Source organism: Cicer arietinum, chromosome 5 (genome assembly GCF_000331145.2).
Source record: "Cicer arietinum cultivar CDC Frontier isolate Library 1 chromosome 5, Cicar.CDCFrontier_v2.0, whole genome shotgun sequence".
Lineage (NCBI taxonomy): Eukaryota > Viridiplantae > Streptophyta > Magnoliopsida > Fabales > Fabaceae > Cicer > Cicer arietinum.
The window spans coordinates 69,191,564-69,204,833 of record NC_021164.2 but is presented as its reverse complement, the minus strand read 5'-3'; the positions used below and the strand labels follow the sequence as shown (position 1 = coordinate 69,204,833).

The 13,270-nt window shown below is 29.4% G+C and overlaps 1 protein-coding gene across 2 annotated transcripts; it reads left to right on the top strand.

Moving 5' to 3' along the window:
• Positions 1-6,224: 6,224 nt before the first annotated feature.
• Positions 6,225-13,270, top strand: LOC101506980 (tRNA-aminoacylation cofactor arc1). 2 transcript variants are annotated; one of them, XM_004502767.4, is made up of 12 exons: positions 6,225-6,474; positions 6,820-6,915; positions 7,229-7,399; positions 7,762-7,827; positions 8,720-8,785; positions 9,800-9,916; positions 11,069-11,220; positions 11,364-11,454; positions 11,543-11,611; positions 11,725-11,816; positions 12,907-12,970; positions 13,058-13,270. In XM_004502767.4, the coding sequence occupies exons 1-12, from the start codon at positions 6,400-6,402 to the stop codon at positions 13,160-13,162; spliced, it is 1,164 nt and encodes a 387-aa protein (XP_004502824.1). In that variant the 5' UTR covers positions 6,225-6,399; the 3' UTR covers positions 13,163-13,270. The 2 variants fall into 2 exon arrangements, with proteins under 2 accessions (XP_004502824.1, XP_004502825.1); XM_004502768.4 differs by having other exon boundaries at positions 6,227-6,468.

Below are 13,270 nucleotides of genomic sequence, written 5' to 3'. Positions count from 1 at the left end.
TTGTAAAAAAACTATATTAAAGACGAGAGAGTTCTTTTGTACCTAAATGTAAGTCTATGTTGTATATATATTGGAATCTTTTCCTTCCATGTTATCTTTTTTTTAAAAAAAAATTAATATATTATACTTTGAAACTTAAATTAACATACGAGAAAATATTTTAGTTTTTTTTGACTTTTAAGAGGTCGCAAGGTGGAGATGACACCATCAAAAACAATTTTTTTTTTGTAATTTAGATTATCGCATCATAAGAATACGACTATGTATACTTGATATATTTTCATTTGTTAAAAAAATGTTTAATTGCAATTTTTGTGCATCTATTTTAACTGAATTACAAAAATAGTCTTCTTATTTTATTTCTCTACAATTTAGTCCTTCAAATAGGATTTTGGTCCAAAACTTAATAAAGTGTTATTTTGTTGCGCTTATTTAAACCACACTATGTCTCAAAATCTCATGCATGCAACAATTATACCTAAACCATGATTTATAAATAGTATATTGTGACTTAAAAAAATAACATTTATCAAATTTTTGACCAAAGTTTTATTTGCAAGATAAAAATCGGAGATAAATAAAATAAGATAAATACTTTCGTGATTCAGCTAAAATAGAGAGGTCAAAACTGCAATTAAACAAAAAAAAAAAAAAACAAAGTACATGATCACATCTCATAGTGCAATATTTTGTTTCAAGTAGTGGTATATCTGCTTTGCGACTTCTTAAAGGTAAAAATAAATAACTTTTTTGTATGTTAATTTTAAAATATAATATATTTAATTTTTTTTTTGAAAAAAGAATATAGATAAAAAAAATTGTTGCATATTTTATTTTATTGTTAAAAAAATTGACAATGCAGTTAATGTGCAAATTTTATATATAAATATATTTTATATTTGTATATATTTAATTTTAACTTTATACAATCCAATCTACTTAATAGTATTAATTATAAATTTATTTATAAAATAAGTAAATAAATGCATGTGATAATTTGAAAAGAAATTTATATATATAAAAATAAATACTTGGTGAAATAGTCTTTAAACTTTAATTCGGATGACAAATATTTAAGTTGACCATCTTATGCGGGTATGTATATATAATAATATATACACACAAAGTGAAATAAATGTTTATATTTAGAGAAGTAGGGAGTATAACGCAAGTGTGGTGGTACTCCAGCGAGTTTTGTGGATAGCATGTGATCTTAATTTTTAATGGAGGGTGGGGTAGGGTTTCCTGAAGTAATTTATTAGGAAAAGAGAAACCATATTTATACTTTTTGCACTTTCGAGTGGAAGATGGTTGGCTGCTGAAAAGAAAAAAAGGAAAGCAATAAAGGCAAGTAGGTGGCCATGGTGGGTGGTGCAATTAAAGATAAAGAGAGAGATGTTCAGAAGATGGTGAGAGTGAAGTGAATGGTGTGGTGTGGACATATCCCTTCATGCTTTCTTACATTTCATCACAGTAAACTCAGGGGCTTTCTCTTTCACCACCACCAATCACTTTAGTTTCTGAAAATCCAATTTTTTTTACCATTAAATGCCTACATTTTTACCCCAACATGGCAAAAGTAGTGTTTAACTAAATACTATTTTTGAATGAAATTTAAATAAAAATTATAATTAAAAAATTATTAGATACATTATTTTTTAATCACCCTTTTTTTATATACATTATTTTGCATTGCGTGTTTGCATCAGGGGTCACTAATCACCATGGGAAGGGTTTGATTAGGACACTCAAATGACACATTGAGAGATAATAAAATAGAGAGTGACGTGATATATGTATTATATTGGGGATGTAATAAAATAGAAAAAACATAGAGAAAATAAAAATAATAAATACATATGCATCATTGTTGTTATGATATAAAAGAGTATTCGTTATTCGTGTTTTAATTTAAAGTAAATTGATAAATTATAAAATATAATACTAAATTTAACCCAATTAAAAAGTATTCAATTTTTTTTAGTATTAAACCATGAAAATAATGAACTAAAATATTTTAATTATCTAAAACTATATTCAATCATATAAATATATTTTTGCTTAAATGTAATTTTAGTCATTTATTTTTTACAATATTATAATTATTGTAATGAATTATTGAGATCAAAGTTTTGATGAAATGTAAAGACTAATTTTTTCAAGTACAAGTATATTATTGAGTTGAATAGATGTTTATTCGAAACAATATTATACTAGATATATATTGATAATTGTTAGAAGGAATTTTAATAATCAAATAATATTATAATTTTTATTGTGATCGTGACAAAGATTAAAATACACCACTTATAAAAGATAAAATATCAAAACAGATATTAAATAAAAGATAAATGATTGAAATTATATTTAAGTTATGTTTTTTAATTTAGTAATATAATAGAAACAACATAAGTTAAAAAAAATTAATTGCTAGAATAAAAATGAATTACTAAATGAATTAAGCAAAAATTTATTTGTCCAACTAACTCCAACCTTAATCCAGAATCCATTGTGCACAACACAACATTAGTATGGGCACAATAAAGTAGTGATTGTGGATTTGAAGTGGCAAGAGATTAGAAGAAGCCCGTGAGTAAAGTTCGATTTTACATCTATGTAGCACTATATATTTTGTGGCCTCATGTGTTTGACTCCTATGTCCTATCTTATCGCCTTCTCTTTGGGTTTTATTCTGCAATCAAACAGAATAAGACACTCAACTTAATTATATATTCTCATCAAGTTTGTTAAGTTTATCGCTCCTGCAATGGAAGCAGGTATTCATCATCATGTTAATTTTTATTTCTAGTTTCTAGCAATTTGTAATGCACCCTTCTAGCTAGCATTAATTAGTATTGCAAATTAAATATCATGCGCTGAGTATGAAGTTAAGGATGCGTGGGACCACATCAATTTTGATTAATTAACAAATAATTAATGGACACAAATCAAGTAATACAATTGAATGAATGAAAGAATAGTAGTAGTAAATGGGTAATATAGTGAGAGAAAGGGATTAAAAATGTGTTAAGTAGGAGAGTTTAGCGGAAGAATTAAATGCAGAGTGGAAGGAGAAAAGAAAATAGGAAAGAATGTCAATGAAAGAAAGAGCCAAGAAGTAAAGGCCAAAACTCTGGCAAAGTATGGTCCCCAGTATAGTAAAAAGCATTTGCGAATTCCAAAATAAAAGTGGTAGAGAATCTCACACAGCTTTGGACTTCGTGTGTTGGTCAATCCTTGCATTTCTAACACGATGCAGTTTCTCGTTAATCTTTGCTACCCATCAATCTAACCCTTTTTTTTTACTCTATCCCTCCCTCATTATAAACGCTTTTTGCCAATCTATCCTTAAATAGTGCGTGTGGCATTCAATACATAAAATTAAACTATATTTAAATCAAGGATCGATGTAACAAGTTATATTATTAATTGTTTGTATCTTATTAAAATTTTACAAACAACTGAATTTAATTTATGTATAGTTAGTATAAAATGTTTTTATTTTCTCGATTAATTATAACTATTAAGTTATTCATGATATTTATTTTTTATTATAATTATTTTTATAATTGATCATGAGTTATCAATTATGTAAAAATAATTTATTGATAGTGTATATAAATTAAACTCTAAGCAAATTTAGATTGATAAAGATTAATATATTTAATTTATGATCTAATCAAATACTTCAACATTGTTAATAAAAATTATTTATATTTAAGAGTAAAGAAAGTATAAAATATAAGTTTATTTGTAAAATTTTGAGTATATTTATTATTCTTTGTTTTTAAATACTAGTACATATCTTATTATAAAAAAACCCTGAATATTCTTAAATTATAACTTAGTTGACAGATGACAATATTGTTAGGTTATACATTTTATTTGAGTTCGAATCTGAAACCTCACGATTGTATTTACCATTTTTTATAAGAAGAAAAAACCTCTTCAAATAGTGCTCTTATAATTGGTCAAAAGTTATGTTAACTATTGAATTATCGTTTCTCTATAAATATTTAGTATTTAACTTTTAACTAAATACACCACCAACTTTTATTAAATTTTGAATGTTTAATTATAGTTTTAATCCTATTATTTTATCAATTTATGTAATTGGTCTCGACGTTTTTAAATTTGATTGTTTTTGTCTATTCCTCGTATTTTTAAACAAAAATATAAAGATGTAACATATTTTAAATGATACATAATCTCATTATTAAAACTACCTATAAAAATTAATTATTCATATATCATTAATTAAATTACAAAATTATATAATTTCATAAATTGAGACTATAGTTTTTAGAAATATTTATTGCAAGTTTATGAATGTTAATCATATATCGTCATTTAAAACATGTCATATCAGTATTTTGTAGTTAAAAAATTAAAATGAATAAAACTGTTGGATTTTTAAATATGGAGTTGAGTTTCATGAATTGGTTGAAATAAATAACTAAAATTGGAATTAATCCAATTTTGAAAGACGTCAAATTCATGTTTGATGGCAATTTAACAATACTTCTACTTTTATTTACAAGGAAAAGTGGCTCAAAATAAGTTAATGTATTTAGTCCAATTCTTTTAATCAAATACATAATCCCTCTTTAAAATGTTAGATAAGATACATTCATTTTTAATTGATAATCTTTTTTCTTATTTAGGGAGATGCTGTAAGAGCACCTCAAATGAGATCCACATTGTTGTATTTTCTTAAAACAATTCACTTATTTTTTGTAAAATTTTATAGTGAATCCTACAACTTTAGCTCACATATTAATATTTTATTTACTTTTAAATTTCATTACAACTTAAAAAACTGGATTTGACAGCCACTATCACTTTCTTCCTCTTCATTAATGGAGATGAGTGATTTAAGGTAATTTTTTTTTGTCTAAAGTTACTTATCTAATTTATTTTTCTTTTCTTTTTTTGAAATACATGGTTTTAACATATATTGAGTTTTTTTATTTGTGATTATGTCATTTGAGTGCGATGTTGTTTTGTTTGTTGTTTTAATGCACAATTTACATTGACATATTTGTTTCCAACAATTGCTCTACAAGATAGCTAGAGTCAGTCAATTATTCATTAAACATGCATGAAAGTCTTCAACTGCAGAAAAGTAGTGCAAATAATTAGGCAAATATTCAATCAATGATTTTAGTGTGATCAATGTTACAAGTACAAATCCATGTGTATTTTATACACTTTAACTTTGTCACATTTTTTCGTCATTTTATTTTTTTGCCTCATTTGTAGATATTTTGCTATTTTATGTTATTAACATGAATATTGTAAGTTTGTTCGCATTTTCAATTATTATTATTTTTAATAGTTTTTGAATTTGTATTATTTTAAATATTCTATCAATTTGAATAAACGAATATATTTTTTTAGTCAAAAAAATAATAATATCAAATTAGAAGTAAAATAAATTTGAACATATGCAAAAATAAAATTGTAAGATACAAATTGAGTGTAAAATTGAAAGCAAATAGATGAGATAACATAGAACACTATAAAAAATGGAAAAGATCATATTTTACTTTTGCAATTTTTTTCTTTCACTTTATAATCTCACAAACATTGCACTGCTAGAGTTCTTTGTTTATGGTGCTTTCCGTATGTGTGTGCTAACTGTGGTTGATGTTTGAAATTCCACTTTATGTATTTGCATGTTTAAAAAAATTACATTCATGTCATCAAAGAAAAAGAAAAAAACTATTCTCTGTGTATTTTCTCTATAAAAAAAAATCCAAACAAAACTTTTTTTTAACTTGTTTTAGATTTTCAATTTTAAATAAGTGAAATTAACATGTATTGTCAAGGTAAAAGAATTTTACATCAACAATTAATGAGAGTTATTTGTTTTACTATATTATATATTATTTTTTGTGATCGGATATCTATAAAAGAAATTATACTTTTTTATTTTAAAAATAATTAAATAAAAAACAATTAAAAAACAATTAATACCAAATAATTTATTTAATTTTTAAAAACTAAACAACAGTTTTCGAGAAGGGAATCAAAGACCCCAATTGAGTGCAAAATTGAAAATTTGGGGGGTATGACTCAGGTATTAGGGTGTCTATCTATCAAATAACTATTTGTTTGTTGAAAACAGTTCGACGCAATACAAAAAACCATTTCAGCCCAATACCTCTAACTATACAAGAAAGGCCCGCTATTAAAATCCAGTGGAAGCTACGTAAGATACCATTTCTGAATTGAAACAGTAATTGAGAACAAAACAGACCCCAAAGAAAGAGAAATCAGTCTGAACCCTAAACCTAAAACCCTTCAAAGCGTGAAGCACATTTTTGGAACATTGCTGTGTGTAGAAAGAAGACTGAGATAATTTGAAGTTCAAAGAATCATTCACCACTATCAGAAATGGCTTCTGTTGACAATAGAAAGAAATCAGTGGTTTTGGCTCTGTCCAAGCATCTTTCATTGGATCCTGTAAGTGTATGCTATTCTTCATTATTATCTTAATTTATTTCCAATTTGACACACTCAATGCAAATTTGATTTTTATGAAGTTAGTGCCACTCAACTGTGTTTTTGGTTACATTTCATGTTAGATAGTGTGGCTTATCATTATTCTCTGTGAAGTTAGATTTTGCTACTTTATTTATAAAATTGAGTCATGTTTTGATTTCAGAGAACATTAAAATCGTGTTTTCGTTATTGAAATGTGCTTATTAGAAATACTGATATATAGTACAATATTAGCTTGGTTTTCTCAACTTGAATGTGATAAAAATACAAATCTGTTTCATGCAAATTCCCTGATTCAGTGTTTGCTTACAGAGTGTTATTCCAGCTGATAGTTTAGACGGCGATATTAAGACTCTTTACTTAAACATTACTGCTGCATCTGGACAAGAGGTCAATCATTCTGATGAGGTAACTACCTTCGGCTCCATTTCGTATGTATTGATTATGTCATTGATGTCGCTTTGGATATATTCTTCTGTTTCCTTGTTTATGTCCTCTTCATTGTTTTGCTTCTTGTTTTTTTATTGGATTCACTGTATGCTTCTGCTGTTCTGCATGCAGTTAAAACCCCTGATCCATCAGAAATTGATCATGGTTTTTGAGCATTGATATCAAATGCCAAGCTAAATTTAGTATCTGTACCAAAATTGTTATGCCCCATAGAACTTATTGTTTCGCACTTTATGTGTTATTAATTGAGTTGTACATTCTTCATTTTTAGGTGTTGAAGTGGGTTGAGTTTGCAGAATCCTTGCCTGTGGCCCTCGATGCATGCTTTGAGAGTCTCAAAAGATTAAATGATGAACTTTCTGGAAAGTCTGTGCTCCTTGGGAATGGATTGAAACCCTCTGAAGCTGATGTTATAGTGTTTTCAGTGATTCATTCTTCCCTGGTATGCACATTGTCATATTCACCATACTTACTGTGCTTTTAGAAGAGAGATCTGCTTCCCCTTTCACTTGAACTAAAATAGTTGATCAGAAAGGTTTTTTGTTTTGTTTTTAATGACAATCTCTCATGTTTTGTCAATAAACATGCATCTAACATGAATCAACGCCGATAAGAATTTTGATTAGTTTTGAGGTACTTATAACAAGCCATTGTGTTAGATTAGTGTTATTAAAATATTCCTTTTCACTAAAGAGATGGCGCTGATGCAATTTTGAGAACAGAACAAAATACATTTAAATGGTTTGTTAAACAAATATTAAAACTTTAATCTTTAACAGGATGTCTTTGGTTGCTTATTGCCAGATCAGCCTCCCAGACACAAACAAGGAAAATTTGCCACATGTATTCAGATGGATCGACTACATCCAGGTATCTCTACTTTGCAGCCTATTTAGTGTGCTTTTGCTCATCAATGTTTGCACTTTAGAGATTACATTGCATCGTCACTAAGCCATACTGTACACAATATTTATGGGGATTAGTGCTACATCCACTTTATATGTTTGGAATCTTGATAATCTGTGAATTCTTGTAAATATGTTGCTGACTTGCTGTTGGTTTACAAGGCCAATTTTTATTTTCATGTTTTCATTCCTACAACAAATGGCTAAAATCAAAAGCTAACAGTCTTTTAAATTTAATAGTACAGAAAGCAGGCCACCTGTCCTAGATAGGAAAAGTTGAAAAAAAGGTTATGTTTTCTACAGTTTAAATTCCTACAAACAAATGGCTAAACTCAAAAGCTAAGTCTTTTAAATTTAATAGTACACAAAGCAGGCCACTGGTCCTAGATAGGAAAAGTTGAAAGAAATATAATGTTTTCTACAGTTTAAATATTACTTAATTACTTAGTTGAATTTATTTAATTCCACATGGGTGCATGAACCTAAATCCATCGAAACACTTTTGGGGTGGAAATTATGACACTTTTTCTCGGTATGAGCAACATAATCTGACCTTTGAGTACACTTTCTTCTTACTGAGGAAATGTGTTCAATTCTGTATAAATGACAGTGTTTCAATTTCCACACTTATACTGTCATATAGGTCCTCAAGGCTGCAGTTCTAATGATTGAGATTCTAAGATAAAGTCTAAGTTCATTTCCTTATAATTCTATGTCATGCATTCATAATACACTTGTCTAACTATTGTTCAATTTGCCTTAATAAATACATATATTCAGTTTTGCTCTCACCTTTGTAGCAAAATCATTTCTTAATTGTTCTGAGTTCTGACTTTCTGACTGCTATTCTTCTTCAGCACAAACAGGCATTTGTAGGCTTATTTGAGGAAATAATGTTGCAGAAGCCAGAATTTGAGCCTCCAGTAATAAATCATTCCCTCATTACTCATTACATCTGTAGTCGTTTTAGGCATTGGTTTCTTAACATTTTTAGAGAATGCATAAAGAATTGAAATATTTTAAATTTTATTTGAATGCATGTACATTACTTTTTCATTTGTTTGTTGTTTTAGACTCAAATTTTTAAAACGCAAACAAGTTAAATAACACTTTAGTTCCTTGAAGTTATTCCTTAAAAAAATTTAGACTGAAGACCCAAATTAGTCCCCGGCAATTTGGACGCAGACCATTTGAGTCCCTAAGAAGAAATAATATCCAAATTAGTTCTTGACAATTTTATAAAAGGGACAAAGTATTCCTTCCATTAAGTATGATCCAAATTTGATTGATTATTTTGCTTAAGTGTCAAGTTATGGTGATGAGGCGTCAGTTATCTATGCCGCATTGTTACAAATTGTTGACGTGTAACTATTTAGTCTATGCAATACATGTAATATTTAGTTTTGAAGTTAAAAAACAATTTTGGGAGGGACAAATTTGGCCCGAAAATATTTACATGTCAACAATTTTTAACATTGTGACAAAGGTAACTAACACATAATCACTGTTACCTGACACTTGGATCAAACTTATGGAGGGACTAATTTGTCCCCTTTATGCGATTATCAGGGATTAATTTGGGTGTTATTTTTTCTCAGGGACTAAAATGGCCCTCGTCCAAAATGTTAGGGACCAATTTGGGTCTTTAATCTTATTTTTATAAACAACTGGGTCAAGTTCATTAAGAATTTTCATGGTAGTCCACATGACCTAACTATTTGCTGACATGGCAGTTAATCTTCATGTACTGAGGTAAAATCTGAAACATGTAAATGTGTCTGTACTGAGGCAAAATTTGAAACATTGTTACTAGAAGACCTCAAATTTCCACTTCATCCTATGGCATTTGCTTTATAGGAGATTCAAAGTATCCTAGGAGAATTGCAAAAGCCTATGATTCAATGCATGTTTTCATTTTCTTATTACCTTCATTCCAGGTAACAAAATCTGTTGATGTCGTGGAATCTGATTTAAAATCAAACAAGACCGAGCAAAGCATAAAGAATGCAAACAAGTCAGAAGCAGACATAAGCAAGGATAAAAAGAAAGCTGAGGTTAGTCAATCTCATTATTTTTTATCACCAGTTTTGAATCAATTAATGTAGTGCTCTTATTTTTATGCACAAAATGTAAACGTATATTATGACATCTGACAGTTGAGGTTATGCGAATTTGATCTATGACAATACTATAAAGCCATGTTTCGAGAAAAAATGTAGGTTAGTCAGTGTTGCACATGATGGGTAGTTAAATGTTGCACTTGCATATACATCCATCTTGACCGATATGTAATGATGCACAGTACTTTTAATAGTTCGTAAATTTGAAAATTGATTTTTTTACTAAAATTCTCACGACATGATAAGAAGATCAGATCCATTATAGGCCTATTATTGGCATGCTTACTGTGTTTTTTCACAATATGCCGATTCTACAAACTAACCTGTGACATTTTGATCTCACAAACAACTCCAAATGTTGTTCCAATGGTGTTCTTCAAATTTGAAAATTGATCATCTTACTTCAAATCTGACAGCAGTAATGTCATAGTAAGAAACTATGAATAGTAAAATGATTTAAAATAGTACTTTAATTCCTGGCTGCAAGTTCTTGATGTAGAAGATTGAAAATGCTGGTGAATAGTAAAATTTTCATTTATTATGAAATTCTTTCAAAGTTAATACTACCTCCGCCCCTAAATATAAGACCTGCTTGAGACATTTCTTTGTCCCTTTTTATAAAACCCTCTTTGAATTTTCAACTGCATTATTTATTTTTTACTAACATACCCCTAATTAATGTACATCTTTTTCTGCAGCCAACAATAAATATTATAATGAAAACATTAACTAATTCTCTCTTTTGAAGGATAAAATTGTAAAAATATCAATTGTCAACTGTAAGTATTATATTTAAAACATCAACTAATTATCTCTTTTGAAGGATAAAATTGTAGAAATAATATCAATTGTCAACTAATTTAATACTACCATCAACTTTATTAATTTCTGTGATTTGATTAATGGAGTTCTATATTTAAGGACGAAGGTAGTATTTATGTGGATACTTGAATTTGTGTTACTAGAAAAGGTCGAGTGTTACTAGTTCCAATTTCTCTTGTTCTTTGTATTTTATCAATTGCATCTTAGTACGGTTACTTCAACTATGCCTTACAATTTCATTTCATTGATTTTTGTAACATTAAGGGAAAGTCGACAGGAGATACTGGACCTACCAAAGCCAAGGCAAAACCTGCTGGCAAAGATGTTGCTGAGAAAGAGAATGAAGTTAGTGTCAGTTTGCTTAATATTCAAGTTGGAGTAATTCGCAAAGCGTGGAAGCATCCCTCTGCAGATAGGTCTTTTGGCAAACCTACCAAAGAATCCTCTTATAATTATACAGAATGTTAAATTTTCAGCTACAGAGTTGATGCTCCAGTAATTTGATATGTCTGACATCTGTTTAGATAAATATTGATATCATTTAAATTAAATAATGCAGTTTGTTAGTTGAGGAGATAGATGTTGGTGAGACCAAATTGCGGCAGGTTGTCAGTGGTTTGGCAAAGTACTTCAGTCCTGATGAGTTGACGGTAATTTAATTACCTAACCAAGTATGTAGATAGGGTGTACCTGTATTAACATTTTCTTGTTGTCCTGCTGTTTGGTTTCATTGCACAGAACCGTCGAGTTGCACTTATTACAAATGTCAAACCTGGAAAACTGCGGGATGTGATGTCTCAAGGACTGGTATTTGTTTCATCTTATTGTGCTTGTATTTGTTATGCAAGTTTCATTGTTTTCTGTCTATACCTCGTGAATTAGTCTCAAGAGCTGTGTGTGCATTTGGCTTCTCTTTACAGGTTTTATGTGCTTCGAACGAAGATCACACCACTGTGGAGCCCTTGCTTCCTCCAGAAGGAGCTAAAATTGGGGAACATGTTTCGTTTGCTGGGTATGCTATTCAAAATCTTTTAGATTCATTTGATCCTTTACATAAAGCATTCAAACTGAATATCACTGTTTCATCTAACCTTGGGTTAGCTGGTAGCTTGGAAGTTCATTGTTCGCTACTGTCTTCTAGTGCTTCTTTTTTGTTTTTTTGATCAAGTGAATTTCCATCATGAAAAGGGTTGATATTAAAACAGACCAGGGTGGTAAGGCGGCTTGGGGGAGGAACATAGATGTTGGAGAGATGTCATAGGTTCAGCTTCACTAACAAAATAACATCCAACATATGCCATTTTAAAATAAAGTAACATACTGGGGTGGGCTTGTTCCGTGCTAGTCCGTAGGTTAGTAGGTTGGCAATACCTTTTCTTAGATTAATTTCTATGCGTCGATGGTTAACTTTTTAACACATGCACTCAATTAAATCACATCATACTGCCACTTTCTTTGGTGAGTTCCTAAATTATCCTACATGGAGTGTAAACGTTTACATGAGATTAATTTCTATGCAGTGACTCACCTTTTTCAACTCACTATTACATGCTGGTCCCACTACATAGGGATGGGACTTGCATGATTTTCATTAATTAATCGATTCGCAGGTCATTTAGTGGCCAACAATCTGAGTAACCTTTCAAGTTAAATGGTCGTGGTTCACAAACATGTGTTTAAATGGGCCTAGTTGGGTTAAACAGACCAGACCTTATTGAATAATATCAGTTTCGATCGCTCTTGATTGACCGTTGGCTTTAATTGAAAAAATTTACATTGAATTTTGACACTATCCTCTTTAGAGTTTACCAAAAATAGCATCATGATTGTCATTAGGTCTGAAGACATCACTTGAATTATCATAATAAGCACAAGTTTCATACTAAGGACTAAACTATCATAACATAAATAAAAATAGTATACATATTGGTTTCATTCTGACCTATATCACACCATTGATTACCCCTAAAAAATAGTATTACAATTCTGTAAGCCCTTACTAGACTTGGTTATCGTTAAAAAAAAATTGTCTTGTTACTGTGGACAAAATTTACCAGATATCTATAATTTTAGTCATATTTTTTATTATTCTTCTAATTCAGAATTGATGGAAAGCCAGAAGAAGTACTTAACCCAAAAAAGAAACAGCTGGAGAAGATTACACCGGTATGTTAGTTGCACACTAAAAGGTTTATTATTATTGTTAGTTAAGATGTTCAGAAGCTCATGCATATTCTATTTTTGCCCATGCAGCATCTTTTCACTGATGACAATGGTGTGGCCACGTTCAAGGGGATACCATTTATGACTTCTGGTGGACCATGCACATCATCCATTTCCAGAGCAACTATTAAGTGATGAAGATATAGCCCATTTATTGTTGTTGACCCCTCAGATTGTTTAGTACCGCAAAAACAATTTATGTTTTTAGTGACGTGAATAAAACGTACCAACATTTATGTTGCA